Raw genomic sequence first — 18,772 nt, 5'->3', positions numbered from 1 at the left:
GGGAAGACAGACATGTGGAGCAAATCCTAGATCAGCCAACTCCCAGGTGACCCGCAGACATGAGAAATAAATGCTTATTGACACATGTTACTATGACTGTATCTGTCAGCTATGTCAATTAATGAAAGATCTCCCTTTCTTCACTATCAGTAACAGGTGTTTCTTTCATCCTCCAACATGTCTTTTTGTCTCTAGGTCCTATGAAGTCCTACTTTGACCCTAGATCCACTTCTCCTTCCCCCATGTTGCTTATATAAAAATACATGCACTAAGGAAGAAGCAAGAGGAACTACAATCCTGCAGCCTGTGGAACAAAAAACACATTCGCAGAAAGATAGACAAGATGAAAAGGCAGAGGGCTATGTACCAGATGAAGGAACAAGATAAAACCCCAGAAAAACAACTAAATGAAGAGGAGATAGGCAATCTTCCAGAAAAAGAATTCAGAATAATGATAGTGAAGATGATCCAGGACCTCGGAAAAAGAATGGAGGCAAAGATCGAGAAGATGCAAGAAATGTTTAACAAAGATCTAGAAGAATTAAAGAACAAACAGAGATGAACAATACAGTAACTGAAATGAAAAATACACCAGAAGGAATTAATAGCAGAATAACTGAGGCAGAAGAACAGACAAGTGACCTGGAAGACAGAACGGTGGAATTCACTGCTGCGGAACAGAATAAAGAAAAAAGAATGAAAAGAAATGAAGACAGCCTAAGAGACCTCTGGGTAAAACGCAACAACATTCGCATTATAGGGGTCCCAGAAGGAGAAGAGAAAGAGAGAAAGGATCCGAGAAAATATTTGAAGAGATTATAGTCGAAAACTTCCCTAACATGGGAAAGGAAATAGCCACCCAAGTCCAGGAAGCGCAGAGAGTCCTATAGAGGATAAACCCAAGGAGAAACACGCTGAGACACACAGTAATCAAACTGGCAAAAATTAAAGACAAAGAAAAATTATTGAAAGCAGCAAGGTAAAAACGACAAATAACATACAAGGGAACTCCCGTAAGGTTAACAGCTGATTTCTCAGCAGAAACTCTACAAGCCAGAAGGGAGTGGCATGATATACTTAAAGTGATGAAAGGGAAGAACCTACAACCAAGATTACTCTACCCGGCAAGGATCTCATTCAGATTCAACGGAGAAATCGAAAGCTTTACAGACAAGCAAAAGCTAAGAGAATTCAGCACCACCAAACCAGCTCTACAACAAATGCTAAAGGAACTTCTCTAAGTGGGAGACACAAGAGAAGAAAAGGACCTAACAAATAAGAAAATGGTAATAGGAACATACATATAATTACCTTAAACGTGAATGGATTAAATGCTCCAACCAAAAGATACAGGCTTGCTGAATGGATACAAAAACAAGACCCATATATATGCTGTCTACAAGAGACCCACTTCAGACCTAGGGACACATTCAGACTGAAAGTGAGGGGATGGAAAAAGATATTCCATGCAAATGGAAATCAAAAGAAAGCTGGAGTAGCAATACTCGTATCTGATAAAATAGACTTTAAAATAAAGACTGTTACAAGAGATAAGGAAGGACACTACCTAATGATCAAAGGATCAATCCAAAAAGAAGATGTGACAATTATAAATGTTTATGCACCCAACATAGGAGCACCTCAATACATAAGGCAAATGCTAACAACCATGAAAGGAGAAATCAACAGTAACACAATAATAGTCGGGGACTTTAACACCCCACTTACACCAATGGACAGATCATCCAAACAGAAAATAAATAAGGAAACACAAGCTTTAAATGACACAATAGACCAGGTAAATTTAATTGATATTTACAGACCATTCCACCTAAAAGTAGCAGAATACACTTTCTTCTCAAGTGCACACGGAACATTCTCCAGGATAGATCACATCTTGGGTCACAAATCAAGCCTCAGTAAATGTAAGAAAACTGAAATCATAGCAAGCATCTTTTCTGACCACAACATTATGAGATTAGAAATCAATTAAGGGGAAAAAAAACATAAAAAACACAAACACATGGAGGCTAAACAATACATTACTAAATAACCAAGAGATCACTGAAGAAACCAAAGAGGAAATCAAAAAGCACCTAGAGACAGGGCTTCCCTGGTGGCACAGTGGTTGAGAATCTGCCTGCCTATGCAGGGGACACGGGTTCGAGCCCTGGTCGGGGAAGATCCCACATGCCGCGGAGCAACTAAGCCCGTGAGCCACAACTACTGAAGCCTACATGCCTGGAGTCCGTGCTCTGCAACAAGAGAAGCCACCGCAATGAGAAGCCAGCACACCACAACGAAGAGTAGCCCCCGCTCGCCACAACCAGAGAAAGCCCGCGCGCAGCAACGAAGATCCAACGCGGCCAAAAATAAATAAATAAAATAAGTAAATTTATTAAAAAAAAAAAAAAAAGAGTACCTAGAGACAAATGGCAAGGAAAACACAAAGATCCAAAACCTATGGGATGCAGCAAAAGCAGTTCTAAGAGGGAAGTTTATAGCTATAGAAGCCTACCTAAAGAAACAAGAAAAATCTCAAATAAACAATCTAACCTTACACCTAAAGGAACTAGAGAAAGAAGAACAAACAAAACCCAAAGTTAGCAGAAGGAAAGAAATCATAAACAGAGTAGAAATAAATGAAATAGAAACAAAGAAAGCTATAGCAAACATCAATAAAACTAAAAGCTGGTTCTTTGAGAAAATAAACAAAATTGATAAACCATTAGCCATACTCATCAAGAAAAACAGGGACTGGACTCAAATCAATAAAATTAGAAACGAAAAAGGAGAAGTTACAACAGACACCGCAGAAATACAAAGCATCCTAAGAGACTACTACCAGCAGCTCTATGCCAATAAAATGGACAACCTGGAAGAAATGGACAAATCCTTAGAAAGGTATAAGCTTCCAAGACTGAACCAGGAAGAAACAGAAAATATGAACAGACCGATCACAAGTAATGAAATTGAAACTGTGATTAAAAATCTTCCAACAAACAAAAGTCCAGGACCAGATGGCTTCACAGGTGAATTCTATCAAACATTTAGAGAAGAGCTAACACCCATCCTTCTCAAACTCCTCCAAAAAATTGCAGAGGAAGGAACACTCCCAAACTCATTCTACCAGGCCACCGTCACCCTGATACCAAAACCAGACAAAGATACTAGAAAAAAAAGAAAATTACAGACCAATATCACTGATGAATATAGACGCAAAAATCCTGAACAAAATACTAGCAAACAGACTCCAACAACACATTAAAAGGATCATACACCATGATCAAGTGGGATTTATCCCAGGGAGGCAAGGATTCTTCAGTATATACAAATCGATCAATGTGATACACCATATTAACAAATTGAAGAATAAAAACCATATGATCATCTCAATAGATGCAGAAAAAGTTTTGACAAAATTCAACACCCATTTATGATAAAAACTCTCCAGAAAGTGGGCAGAGAGGGAACCTACCTCAACATAATAAAGGCCATATGTGACAAACCCACAGCAAACATCATTCTCAACGGTGAAAAACTTAAAGTATTCCTAAGATCAGGAACAAGACAAGGATGTCCACTCTCACCACTATTACTCAACATAGTTTTGGAAGTCTGAGCCATGGCAATCAGAGAAGAAAAAAGAAATAAAAGGAATACAAATTGGAAAAGAAGAAGTAAAACTGTCACTGTTTGCAGATGACACTATACACAGAGAATCCTAAAGATGCCACCAGAAAACTACTAGAGCTGATCAATGAGTTTGGTAAAGTTGCAGGATACTAAATTAATGCACAGAAATCTCGTGCATTCCTATACACTAATGATGAAAAATCTGAAAGAGAAATTAAGGAAACACTCCCATTTACCATTGCAACAAAAAGACTAAAATACCTAGGAATAAACCTACTGAGGGAGACAAGAGACCTGTATGCAGAAAAGTATAAGACACTATTGAAAGAAATTAAAGATGATACCAACAGATGGAGAGATATACCATGTTCTTGGATTGGAAGAATCAATATTGTGAAAATGATTATACTACCCAAAGCAATCTACAGATTCAATGCAATCCCTATCAAATTACCAATGGCATTTTTTACAGAACTAGAGCAAAAAATCTTAAAATTTGTATGGAGACACAAAGGACCCCGAAGAGCCAAAGCAGTCTTGAGGGAAAAAAATGGAGCTGGAGGAATCAGACTCCCTGACTTCAGACTATACTACAAAGCTACAGTAATCAAGACAATACGGTACTGGCACAAAAACAGAAATATAGATCAATGGAACAGGATAGAAAGCCCAGAGATAAACCCACGCACCTATGGTCAACTAATCTATGACAAAGGAGGCAAGGATATACAATGGAGAAAAGACAGTCTCTTCAATAAGTGGTGCTGGGAAAACTGGACAGCTATGTGTAAAAGAATGAAATTAGAACACTCCCTAACACCATACACAAAAGTAAACTCAAAATGGATTAAAGACCTAAAAGTAAGACCGGACACTCTAAAACTCTTAGAGGAAAACATAGGAAGAACCCTCTGACATAAATCACAGCAAGATCTTTTTTGATCCACCTCCTAGAATAATGGAAATAAAAACAAAAATAAACAAATGGGACCTAATGAAACTTAAAAGCTTTTTCAAAGCAAAGGAAACTACAAACAAGACGAAGAGACAACCCTCAGAATGGGAGAAAATATTTGCAAATGAATCAACGGACAAAGGATTAATCTCCAAAATATATAAACAGCTCATGCAGCTCAATATTTAAAAACAAACAACCCAATCCAAAAATGGGCAGAAGACCTAAACAGACATTTCTCCAAAGAGGACATACAGATGGCCAAGAAGCACATGAAAAGATGCTCAACATCACTAATTATTAGAGAAATGTAAATCAAAACTACAATGAGGTATCACCTCACACCAGTTAGAATGGGCATCATCAGAAAATCTACACACAACAAATGCTGGAGAGGGTGTGGAGAAAAGGGAACCCTCTTGCACTGTTGGTGGGAATGTAAATTAATACAACCACTATGGAGAACAGTATGGAGGTTCCTTAAAAAACTAAAAATAGAATTACCATATGATCCAGCAATCCCACTGCTGGGCATATACCCAGAGAAAACCATAATTCAAAAAGACACAAGCACCCCAATATTCACTGCAGCACTATTTACAATAGCCAGGTCATGGAAGCAACCTGAATGCCCATCAACAGACAAATGGATAAAGAAGATGTGGTACATATATACAATGGAATATTACTCAGCCATAAAAAGGAACCAAATTGGGTCATTTGTAGAGACGTGGATGAATCTAGAGACTGTTATACAGAGTGAAGTAAGTCAGAAAGAGAAAAACAAATATCATATATTAACACATATATGTGGAACCTAGAAAAATGGTACAGATGAACCGGCTTGCAGTGCAGAAATAGAGACACAGATGTAGAGAACAAACGTATGGACACTAAGGGGGGAAGCGGTGGCGGGTGGGTGTGGGTGTGCGTGTGGGTGTGGTGGGATGAACTGGGAGATTGGGATTGACATGTATACACTGATGTGTATAAAACTGATGACTAATAAGAACCTGCTGTATATAAAAAAAAAAAATACATGCACTACGCAGATGTTAGTTCCATCTCTTCCTTGAACAGCTTGGTTTCTTGACACATGTTTTCAGCTAGTCTCTGATCTGAGTTGCAATACCTATGAGACAGGTGGAAACAAACAAACAAAACAGAAAAAAACAAAAACCCCCAACCACACAGCACCATGTCATCCAAGCCATAGAGGTTTACCCTATGGTAAACCTCTCTTCTCTCTTTTCTATAGCTAGAAAACTCTGTCAAAAGCCCTGTATACCTTAGGAAATTGCACTGAATTCCTATTTCAGATAAAATCTTGATTCTCTCTGAGTCAATAACAATCTCTTCGTGACTTAAATTATCAAGCCAGTTTCTCTCTTTTCTTTTTTTTTTTGGCTGCATGGCTTGTGGGATCTTAGTTCCCTGACCAGGGATTGAACCCATGCCCCCTGAAGTGGAAGCACGGAGTCCTAACCAAGGATCGCCAGGGAAGTCCCTCAAGCCCAGTTTCTAATGAAAGATTTTCTTATTCAGATGGTTCTTTGTCCTCTCTTAGTGAGGTATCTGTCAAAGCCCTGAGTCTAACTGTATGGTATTTTTTTAATAAAACGAGACACTGGAACCATAGTATACAGCAACCTTGTTACCTTACTGCAATGGGCAGGCTTTCCATAATAGCAAGAAGCAGAATATCCTCTGCTTTTTGCAAGGTTTTTAACTGAGAGTCAGGTCAGTCTTTGTTTTATGACCAGTGTGAGGTTCAATGAATATGTGGGTTAAACTGATAACAGAGATTAATGGTACATGGATATCAAAGAAACTATGACAGTGCACAGGGAACTATATTCAAAATCCTGTGATACATATATATACAATGGAATATTACTCAGCCATAAAAAGGAACGAAACTGAGTCATCTGTAGTGAGGTGGATGGACCTAGAGTCTGTCATACAGAGTGAAGTAAGTCAGAAAGAGAAAAACAAATACCGTATGCTAACACATATACATGGAATCTAAAAAAAAAAAAAAAAAAAGAAGAAGAAAAGAAAATGGTCAGAAGAACGTAGGGGCAAGACGGGAATAAAGATGCAGACCTACTAGAGAATGGACTTGAGGATACGGGGAGGGGGAAGGGTAAGCTGGGACAAAGTGAGAGAGTGGCATGGACATATATACACTACCAAACGTAAAATAGCTAGCTAGTGGAAAGCAGCCGCATAGCACAGGCAGATCAGCTGGGTACTTTGTGACCACCTAGAGGGGTGGGATAGGGAGGGTGGGAGGGAGGGATATGCAAGAGGGAAGAGATATGGGGACATATGTATATGTATAACTGATTCACTTTGTTATAAAACAGAAACTGACACACCATTGTAAAGCAATTATACTCTAATAAAGATGTTAAAAAAAATCCTGTGATAAACCATAATGGAAAAGAATATGAAAAAATATATATACAGGTATAACTGAATCACTTTCCTGTACAGTAGAAATTAATACAACATTGTAAATCAACTATACTTCAATAAATTAAAAAAAAGAAACTATGACCCTGATGATTATTATAGATCCTGAAGAAACAATAAATAAGAGAAAAATATGTAATTATATATGTATAATTAGAGTATGTCAAACAATTCTAATCCAGTGAACCAGTTACCATTTACATAATAAAATATGCAATAGTGATGTCACACCAATTTGTGTTTCATTTGATCAGGATAGTATTCTGCTATGTACACTTACTCTTCAGATTTGCTGCTTATGTACTATATTTTTCAGCTCACAATAAGAACAATTTACAAATAACACTCCTTGCAACATACCTGATCCAGTTTAGCCCTCTTTAGTTTCTGCAGTGTTCTATCAGAGGTTAAAACTTTTGAACTGCTGTGGGCTTCAAAATATTCTTCTACTAAGTCAGTCTGAAAGTGGACAAAGCAAAGTGAGTTCTTAGTTTCAGATATTTGTTTTATATGAGGACTAGACAGTAATATTAGCATAAACAGGATATGTGAAATTCTTTACTTGGCAGTCAGTATTTTCTTTTTGAAGCAACAACACAGACTAAGGACCAAGCAAATTTAATTCCAGTAGTAAAACTGAGTAACTCTTAGGATCATAAAAGTTGAAGAAAATCACTAGATTGAAGTAGTCTGCCCAAAAACGATTCCTAAATTCCAACATATAATTCCCATTTAGACTGGGGAAAAAAAAGGGTTTTACACATCAGGACCTTTGTTTTGCCTCACACACTCCTAGCAAATCGTTTAATTAGTACAGTTGAAGGACTGTGGAAATGAGAAAGACATCAACAGCAAGGTAAAAAAAGACTTGCCTACTATTCCAGTAAAATGACTCACCACGTGTTCTACTGATTTGGGGCAGGACTGAGCTGCGTGGTGGTAAGGAAGGAATGGAAAGTCATTCAAGCAGGAGGCTTCCTAGACTGCTCTGAGTCTTTACAGAGCACGCTGGGATAATTAGCCTTTTCTCAGGCCATAATAGGTGCAGTGTTCTCCAAACGACGCAACATGGGTCCATAGTCACATCATTTATTACTTACACTGACTTTACATCAGCAACGTTACAAAAATGAAACTATATAAAAAGGTATATACTGAGAAGTCTTGCCTCCAATTATCCAATCAATATTTATTTAAAAGCTCTTTTTATTCAACTGAATTGTCACCTTTAGCGTATACTATGGTACTGATACATGAATATGGATACAGAGAGGCCAGGATACGAAGTCCAGAAATAGACACAAATATATGCGGGAATTTATGTGAAAGGCTGAGAAAATGTAGAAAAGTGAAGAAAAAAAATTATGTTCATCCTCCCATTTGGATCTCTTAGGTAGCTTATCTTTGAGATATTACTGATTTTTCTTTAAAGTCTCTCTCTTCACTTACTGTTTTATCTCTTTTCATTTTCTTAGAAGGCGTTTCTTTGCAAACAGGAGCCGAAACTACTCTATTCTGAGCTTGAATCTGTTCACTCAATATGACTTCATTAGTGTCCTCTTCATATTCCTGTGCAACCCCTTCATCGTCCTCCGAGTTGGAAGCAGAATATTCACTTTCACTGTCAGAATGAGACCTTGGAACTGTGTGGGGAGGAAGCAATTGGGAAAATTGGACAGTTTGACAAGAGAGGCATTGTGGGGTATTAAGAAGAGTGTGGGCTTTGAGGTAAGATATTGTGACTTCTGGTTTTGTCATTACTTGCTGATGATTTCACCAGAGCTAGTTATGTAAGTTTTCTGACTTATCAAACGAGGCTACCAGTGTCTAATTTAATAAAGTATTGTGAAGATTACATTGAAATGCATGTAAAGCAACAAACAATGCCTAACACGTAGGAAATGTGGCAGAAATTATCAGTCATACCTAATACCATTCTCTTTCCTTCTTCCTTGCTAATAGAATTCATTGTAAAATGTGGCAATGTGCTCCACCCTAAGGGATAAATAATCACAGTAATTTAATTGTCTTTTCCTTTGCCAGATACGTACTCTCTCAGCCTCCTCTGCAACTAGAGTTGGCTATGTAAACCTTTAACCAATGAAACTCGAGGGGAAATTTGCTGGAAGCTTCTGGGAAAGATTTTCCTCACTTATGGAAGGAAAGCCCCTTACTTATACCCATAGCTTAAAGCTATGGAAGCCATTTTGCAATATAAAATATCAAAACTAAAGACGAAAAATGCCAGCGGCAAAGTGAAAAGATAGGAAGAACCTGTATCCCTCATGACACTGTTGAGTCACTACATCAACCGTGAACTGTGTATCCCTAGACTTATGATGTGAGATACTTCAGTGTCCATGGCTTAAGCCATTGTTATAGAATTTTCCATTGCTGCCTACTGAAAATGCCACCCTAACTGATAGAGCACTCAATAAATGACAGCTACTACTTTAAGTACTACTAATACATACGCACAATCCATCCCATAGTAGATATAAGAATTATATTTTTAAACAAACCATAGCCACCCCCACCACTCTCCAGAAATAATAAAGCTAGTTTTATAATCATAAAGTAAGGATAAAACTTACACTCAACAAAATAAGTATAAAACTATCATAAAAGGTTAACTTCCAAAATATGAATGAAATAATTTTAAGCAAATCACTCTTTATTTTGAAGAGCATATTTCAGAATATCCAGAGTCAGCATATAACAAATATAGATACTGAAAAAGAAAAAAAAAAAAAAAAAAAGGCTTGACTTTGTGGGCATACATAGCTTAGCAGATTCAGATTTGCACTGATTGCTGCCCATGGTAGATGCAAGGGTCAGAAGTGGTAGGAGGTACCAGACAATGTCTTTACCCTATTTACATGAATACATCACACATGTTGATATATTTGTTTGGTGGTGATTGAGAAGGAGAAGGAAGTTCACCTTCTCTCTAAAAAGGATTCTTCTGTGGGGTAAGGAGGAAACTTAAGATGTGGGATGTATTTGACATAAAATAATAATAATCAATTGCATATATCATCTTTTATTGCTTCAGATATACAATAATTTAGTGTTACAATTTTTATGTTGATTAAAAATGTATTATCAACTCTATACCTTGAAAAAAAAAAGGGCTACAGGGCATAGATTTAACAATGTTAGCTAACATTATTGTCAAGGGGTCAACCCCAAGAAAGGAGTTGACGTCTTTCAGAAATATAAAGGTCAAAAAGTCATTTGCCCCAAAGTTAAATATTTAAACCCCAAACCACTGTTCCCTGGCAGTCCAGTGTTTAGGACTCAGCGCTTTCGCTGCCGTGGCCCGGGTTCAACCCCGGGCTGGGGAACTAAGATCCCGCAAGCCACGTGGTGTGGCCAAAAAAACCCCCCCAAAACATAAAAAAACCCAAAACCATTTATAATTTTCCCAAAGGCGGGAACCATGTCTGTTTACTTGGCTTTGTATAGTATTCAGTACAACTGTAAATATTTAAAATTGTTTCAATATATTGATAAAACTTCTAAATAAATCAACAGAACCATTTCTAAAACTGTCTCAGGCAAATAAACTAAAAGGCATGTTATTTTATTGAAGAATTTTAACTAACCTCAATATCCATTGACTATAATGTAAAGACATAGTGCTAAGTGTTATGAGTTAAAATATAAGATATAGTCCTTGCCCTTAAGGAATCTACAGCTTAATTGAAGACATGAACATATCCTTTCTTTCATGAAAAGAAATAGCAATAAGTAGTTATAATAATAAAAGGTAATAATAGCCAACACCTGTTAAGCACATACCAAGGTCAAGCACTACACTAAGCACTTTGACATCCTTTATTTCAATTAATCTCAAAATAACTCTGAGGCTGGTACCATTATTATCCCTATTTCGCAAATGAAAAAAATTGAGGCATAGAGAGGTCCCTGTAAGTGGCAGCCCAAAGATAAAAAGTAAGCATTCTAAGACTAGAACCTGTATATTTAACCATTATTGCCTCTTGTTTAGATGCTTCTTTTTATAAAAACTCAGTGTAAAAAGAAATACACACCTATTAGTCTTTTCCTCAGCCCACGAGGTGCTGTTGACAGAAATTCACTTTTATCATTGTTCTGTTTAAAAATAAAAAAGCAATATAGTTTAAATAGTCAAATAATAATGATGACATGAAAATTAATGATGTCTCTGAGTCAAAGAAAGGCTAGAAAGGAAGAAAAACAGTTTGTTTTCAATAGACATTAGAACCAGATGAGCTCCTTCCTAGACCTGGAAGACAACAATATATGAATTTGTTGCGGGGGGAGAGTATGACAACAAAAATGATACAACGAATTCCGAAGAATTCCTAGAGTGGTTCTAGAAGTTGTATTCCAGACACCTGCGAAGGATGCACTTCTATTATTATGTAAAGAAAAAGCTTATCAGCCTTTGAATCATTCTTCACCCATCAGATTAGAATATTTTTTTCTAAAACAAGGTAATACTGTCCAGGGATGATGAGTAAGCAAGGAAATGGGACTCCTATACTTACTGCAGTGGGCCTTTCCATGTACGAGAAATTTACTGGTGTTAAAGTAGTCTGTGAGAAGGAGAGAAAAAAAGATTTCTACTTTTTACTTCTGTATTTTTAATTTTTTAAACATTTTACAGAGTATAATGCACGTTTTTCTTTTCCTTACAGAATACAACACTTTAACACCATTCAATTTCTAGCACAATAAAATGCCTACTGGTGTGTACATGATAACTTAACAGTACTGATAAAAAGATAAAGTACCCTGTGTTTTTTTGGCAACATGAAAATATGACAAAAAATTTAAGTCTGTTATCTTGTGATAAGTTGTGGGTGCTAGTTACAAATATTATAACTAAATTTTGATTTGGGATATTAAGAATACTATTATAATAGGTGATCTGATCACCTACTGGGTTTATAAAGTATATCACAGTATATTTCAAACTTCTTTGGTCCAGATCCTTACAGGTTTTTTTTACGTTTTGCCACCTTGATCCAGTACACATGTGCATATATAACTTAACCAAATTATAATTAAATAATACTTATAAAATAGAAATTTTCTAATTTATTCTATTTCATTTTTTTAAACTGTAGATCATGCCCTACTAAACTGATTTCAACACTGAGAGTTGAGGCAACCTATATCCATATAGCTTAATTATCAGGTCTGAGAATATTTGTGTCAAAATAACCATTTCAGAAAATTCTTGCTCAAAAAGATAAGGCTATAAACTATTAAATAACTTCACTGTTTGCTACAGAAATTTCTGCAAACTAATTTATCTTGACAGTTTGCTCATTTGGGCAACCTATTTTCCCATCAGGACAACAGACTACTTACCAGGGCAAACAGCTACCTTATCAAACATTGGTTTACTTATCAAAACTCAATTCAAGACCCTCTCCTCACTGTGTCCACTACTCCTAAAATACTATGCCATGAATTCTGTCTATTATACAGATCAGTTCCCCATCTTGATAGATGTGCCTTAAACCCCTCGAGTCCAGATCCCCAAGCCCTATACATATTCTCTCCTGAACTCCCCCTTCTAAGACAGTGCACTAAGACTCGCAGACTGATGTTCTCTTTTATTGTGGTATGTAAATATAATACCACCGACTAACAGGTTTTCTGATCGTCTCTTAGGGAATAAACAAGATCCACTAATGTGCTGTGATCCACAACTTGAAAAAGAATTCCAGAAGACCCAACACAGCCAAAAATAAATAAATTAAATTAAATTAAAAACAAACAAACAAACAAAAAAAACACCCAGGGATAGTTCTGACATAGAAAAGGCACAACAGGTGGGTCCAGAAGACCTAGCTTCATTTTCCAGCTTTTCTCCTTCCTAGTTTGGTGAACTTAGACAAGCCACTTCACCTCTCTGAGCCTCAGATTCTTTATCTGTAAGTTAGGTATTTAATTGGCAAATACCTATAAATGATAAAAGTATTATCTAAATTAAGAGATGAGATGGATATTTTTCATCATGTCTTAACTTTGTAACACTAAGGGTTTTCCTTGTTTTTACTCAATTGCTTACCTTCAACTGAACTTTGTCTGAAGCAGAATGCCCTAAAGAATGAAACAAAAAGCCATTACTTACTACAAATACTTCACTTTCCATAATAGCCTAGTTTCATTAAAAGCAAAGGTGCAGGTTCTACCCAGAAGCCACTACATATTATTGAATTCTCAATTAACTGCATCTCCACTAGAGGCTGAACTGTCACTATTAATTTTATGATTTCTCCCATTAATGACATTTCTGTAGCACTCATGTAACAAGAAAAAATGGAGTCCTTTTCATTGTTCATTATTTTAAAAGTACACTATTTAATCTAGTTAGAATGGGTCATTCAAAAACAACTGCTCCACAATTCTCCAAACTATAAGACTTCCAAATCCCCAGAACCTTATTTCCAAAAGTATTTGCCAAAGCAAATCTTCCACAAACATTTGGCTAACTCAAGCAAATGACAACAGGATTTAAGACTGTTTCTAGTTGGCCCTGTCAATCTGTACAACTTCAACCCACACAGATCTTTTCCCCTTTTACTGATAGCTAAATATGGGTATGCTAAAGCACACAGGTTGGGGTACTAACTGCATTTACTGAATGAATTTTCAGAACAGAAAAGAAGAAAATATATAAAAATGCACTTAGACAAGAATAAAAAGTAACATACTATAACTTTGAAGCAACTATGAAAACTCTCTTTAAAGAAGTGAAGTAAAATCTTACCCTTGCTACACTGAGGAATGTCTATGGTAATTTCAGGATCACTCTTCAAATTGGATGAAACACTTTTTCTTGGTGTTTTTGCTAGTTCTGAAGCTGTAAACAGACAAAAGAAATATATAAAAAAAACTTTTAATGGACAACAGTAGATTAAGAGGGGAAATAGCCTTATTTCACTTACATAAATTTAAAAAAATAAGAAACCTGCTGCTTCTAATATCAGAAAGATAAATAAACCTAGCCATATTAAGAGTACTACTGCTTTCACCTTTACTCACTGTGTTCCAAGCATCTTCCAAGTCTTCCTTCAGTTATCCACAGGTCTCGCAAAAAAATACAAATAAAGAGCTAACTTTAACCTCGCTGGTTTCTCCAATTATCACACACTCTCCCTCTCTCTTCTCCATTGACAGGTTTATACTCCTTCCATTTCTTTACCATATATATTTGAGGCACATCTTTGCTAACAGTTAAGAAAGAATGGCTAGAAAGTGGGATTTAAAATCAACTGAAGGGCTTCCCTGGTGGTGCAGTGGTTGAGAATCCGCCTGTCAATGCAGGGGACACGGGTTCGAGCCCTGGTCTGGGAAGATCCCACATGCCGCGGAGCAACTGGGCCCGTGAGCCACAACTACTGAGCCTGCGTGTCTGGAGCCTGTGCTCCGCAACAAGAGAGGCTGCGATAGTGAGAGGCCCGCGCACAGCGATGAAGAGTGGCCCCCGCTCGCCGCAACTAGAGAAAGCCCTCGCACAGAAACGAAGACCCAACATAGCCAAAAATAAATAAATTAATTAATTAATTAAAATCAACTGAAAACTGTGTATATTTAAAATTATACTTTTAAAGCTCTTGAGTCTCCCATAAAATGTGGTTTATTTTATTACTTGTGCCTAAAACCCTAACACATATTAATAATGTATAAAATATGATATAGCACTGAACAGATAACATTTCATTTTCATTAATATTTATTTATTTATTCATTTATTTGGCTGTGCCGGGTCTCAGTTGTGGCACGGGGGATCTTTAGCTGCGGCATGCAAACTCTTAGTTGCAGCATGCACATGGGATCTAGTTCCCTGACCAGGAATCGAACCCAGGCCCCCTGCACTGGGAGTACGGAGTCTTAGCCACTGGACCACCAGGGAAGTCCCAGACGGCATTTCCTCAACTGAGCATCAGATGAAATAATTGGCTTCTGAATAGAAGGGGCCAGCACTTCCCTGGTGGCGCAGTGGTTAAGAATCTTCCTGCCAGTGCAGGGGACGTGGGTTTGAGCCCTGGTACGGGAAGATCCCACATGCCACAGAGCAACTAAGCCCATGCGCCACAACTGCTGAGCCTGTGCCCTAGAGCCCGTGAGCCACAACTATTGAGGCTGCATGCCATAACTACTGAAGCCCGCGCACCTAGAGCCCGTGCTCAAGAGAAGCACTGCAATGAGAAACCCACGAACTGCAACGAAGAGTAGCCCCCGCTCGCCGCAACTAAAGAAAGCCTGCGCGCAGCAACAAAGACCCAACACAGTCAAAAATAAATAAATAAATAAATTTACTTTTAAAAAAGGGGGCCGTTTAAAATGAAAAATACAATGTTTATCTTTAAAGATGCTCACATTCTCACACTGTGATAGGCCTATGGGAATTGAGTCTAACTGAAGGAAGAGATTTACATTTCCCCAATTAACATACACTAAGAACACTGTTCACTGAGAACACTATTTAAGTTCTCTTCCATCTTTTCTTTTTTTTTTTAAAGACAAAGTATAGTTGAATTTGTGTAAATTAAGCCACTTTACTGACTCAAACTCTTTTTAACCTATTTCACACAGCTTTATCCAATCTTGGAACTGACCCAAGATATTCATGACAGTCCCTACAAATGCACTGGTTTCTTTTTTCTTAACCTCCTTGATCTTCTGTATCATTCATTACAGTTTTTTATATCTTTCTTTGAAATTGTTCCTCCATCTGGGTTCCACGGTATTAGCCTGGTCCCTGGCTACTGTTGGTACTTATTCCATCTCTACTTCACTGCCCTCATCCTCCCAAGCATTCTAACCTGCAGGTACCTAAAGCTCAGGCGCTGGCCTTCTCTTTATACCAGAAAAATATGCCATGTTTGGATTAAAGGCTGTTGATCCACAGGATAGGAAAAAAACCTTCACATCAACAAAAAGCCACAAAAGTACAAAGTAACTTAGCTGACATCATTTTGGTTTTATATTGAAACAAACATTCTCTGCTTTTAAATAACTTTAAACTACAAAAGGAGAAAGGAAGAAAAAGGAAGAATTGAAGAGGAAAGGAAACAAGAGACAGTCATCCATGTATGGATATTAATTTCAATAATAAAAAATTGGGGCAAATATTTTATTTAGTTTTCTAATTCATTGGTATTATGTTTCACACAACAACTGGTCTGCAACATATTAGAAATTTTAAAATAAAACTCCTCTTTGCCTAATAATAACTTCTCATCAGGTTATTATCTGATCCTATCTATCCAATCTAGTTTCAATTTCCTTAAATTCATCTCTTTCTCGAAGCTGGTCAAGCTCCTTACTGTCCTTGCCCTTTCTATGTGGTAATTCTACCTTTGCTCTTTCCTTGCATTTACTTACTCATCCTGGACGTGTTCTCTGTGTTTTACAAAGCCTTCCAATCTAACTCTTGCTCTATTTCTAGCCCTATATCTTGGTTAGTCCGATTATATTTAATCATCTTTTATACTCAGAGTAATATATGATTTTCTGACAGATCATAACTTATTTTAAAATATTAAGGCATTCTATTTTACTGATATATTTAGATGTAAACACAATTAGCAAAAGTACTTAATAAGTCAAAGGGCAACATAACTAAACACAGGTCCTAACTAAACACAGATTTTGGACAGTATGATCGGTCTTAAACTATCCAGAAAACTATCTTTTCATGACTATATTTCTTTCAGATCTGATGACAGAAATGCCCATCATAACAATACTGAAGTTCCTCACAGCACAGATAGATATGAGACATGTATCACTGCAGTTATGTGCATGTTGACTATCCACTCAGGGAACTTCTATTTGATTACTCCAGTGAGGTTCCATTTTTCTTTTCACTATTAGTTCTCCTTCTCCAATGCTTCTCTGTCCTTAGGGTTTCACTTTGGCCTTGGTGTCTATCTGATCTTTCCTCTAGTAATTATATTAGCATTTTCCTCTGGTGTCCCAGAGATCCTATACAGAATTCAGTCATTTTTACAGATCAAAAATTTTTTAATTTTTTTAAAAATTTATTTATTTTTCATAGAAGTATAGTTGATTTAAGGTGTTGTGTTAGTTCCAGGTGTACAGCAAAGTGATTCCATTCTTTTCAGATTCTTTTCCCATATAGGTTATCACAAAATATCAAGTATAGTTCCCTGTGCTATACAGTTAAGTAGATCCTTGCTGTTTATCTATATTCTATATAGTAGTGTGTATCTGTTAATCCCAGACTCCTAATTTAAACCTCCCCCCACTTTTCCCTTTGGTAACCATAAGTGTGTCTTCTAGGTCTGTGAGTCTATTTCTGTTTTGTAAATAAGTTCATTTGTATCAAAAACTTTTTAAATTTCTTTATGTAGATAATAAACTCTAAGAAACACATCAATTAGTGTAAATTATTGTACGTACCATGTTAGGTTCAAAATTAATGATGCATATAATATTATACCTTTCAGAAAAACTGAATTTTGCAAATGCTTAAATTGTATTATGTTCAGAAACACAGGTCTTAGAATTACTTCTTTTATGTCCCTCATCAGTGTCAACACTCAACAAGTGTGACATTCATTTGACTTTGAATGTTTAAAGATCACTGGCTACAATGACTGCATAAAAATACACCACTTAAGACACATATATAGATGTTCTATAATTATAGATTATAAGTCCTCTTGTACAACGACTACATTTTGCCAGGTAGTTAATTATTATTCCCTTGCTCTTAACTTTTTGGTATTCCCAAACTTCCATATACTTATGGACGTCCTTAATTTTAAAGTGCTTTCACATGTTATTTCCTTTCCTCAAAGCTTTCAAAACTGATGACCCCTCATGCCACAGGATCCAAGAATAGTGCCACCTGAATTTTTAAAAAGAATTAAATTGCCAGTTTAATTTTAATGTTATATATAATTTATTTAAGTTTAGTTCTCTGAAAATCAGTAATTCATGTGTAATTAGTATAAGTGGTAACCTGGGTAAGAAAAATTTTAGAACAGCCCATTCCTAACAATTTTACATAAATAATTTTCTATAATACGAACAACTCTTTTCTTCTACATACAGTGTAAAACTCTTATTCAATAAATTCAGAATATCTCTGTGTGACTTAAGTCACTCGTTTACGTAACAAAAATTTGTTAAGAGCCTATGCTAGATGTTGTGGGAAGGAATCTAAGACAGGGTCTCTACTATAACCTTAGAACCTAGCTAAGAACAGAAGATATCTGAGCATGAAAAAAACTAATAACTTTAAGTATGCTTGAAAATAAAATAACATCTCTCATTCATTCTTTTAGTGAATGCAGTGGGGTGATAACAGTGGGAAATGTGGTTAAATACACCTTCTTAGAAAAGGTGAATAGTGATTACAGAAGTCAGAAAAGCAACATACCTAATTTAGCCATCTTTTCAGGGTGTTTTCTATTCTGAAAAGAATAAACTTTATTCCCACCATCTGTAGCAGAGCCATTTTTCAAGGATTCTGAAAGAAAAATGCAACATACATTTAGGAAAAATGGGTGAGGTTAATTAATAGGAAAAAAAAGACAGAATTTTAACAAAAACTTAGGATTTGTACCCCTCACTGTCTTGCATAAATGTTTAACAATACATATTTATAAATAAGATATTTAAAATACACAGTAGACTATGATACTGTTTATATAAATTTTAAAA

General features: G+C 36.4%; 1 protein-coding gene across 1 annotated transcript in view; it reads right to left on the bottom strand.

Annotated features, from left to right (window-relative positions):
• ORC2 (origin recognition complex subunit 2) overlaps positions 1 to 18,772 on the bottom strand; it is a 50,445-nt gene that overhangs the window by 14,973 nt on the left and 16,700 nt on the right. Inside the window, exons 5-10 of the mRNA XM_068544681.1 lie at positions 18,489 to 18,578; positions 13,842 to 13,934; positions 13,140 to 13,171; positions 11,125 to 11,185; positions 8,519 to 8,712; positions 7,430 to 7,528 (exon numbers count right to left, since the gene is read on the bottom strand). Of these exons, the coding sequence (XP_068400782.1) occupies positions 7,430 to 7,528; positions 8,519 to 8,712; positions 11,125 to 11,185; positions 13,140 to 13,171; positions 13,842 to 13,934; positions 18,489 to 18,578 (569 nt within the window). The remainder of the gene's footprint in view (positions 1 to 7,429; positions 7,529 to 8,518; positions 8,713 to 11,124; positions 11,186 to 13,139; positions 13,172 to 13,841; positions 13,935 to 18,488; positions 18,579 to 18,772) is intronic.

Source organism: Eschrichtius robustus, chromosome 5 (assembly GCF_028021215.1).
Source record: "Eschrichtius robustus isolate mEscRob2 chromosome 5, mEscRob2.pri, whole genome shotgun sequence".
Lineage (NCBI taxonomy): Eukaryota > Metazoa > Chordata > Mammalia > Artiodactyla > Eschrichtiidae > Eschrichtius > Eschrichtius robustus.
The sequence above is the reverse complement of the archived record's forward strand: the minus strand, read 5'-3'. Positions and strand labels throughout refer to the sequence as shown.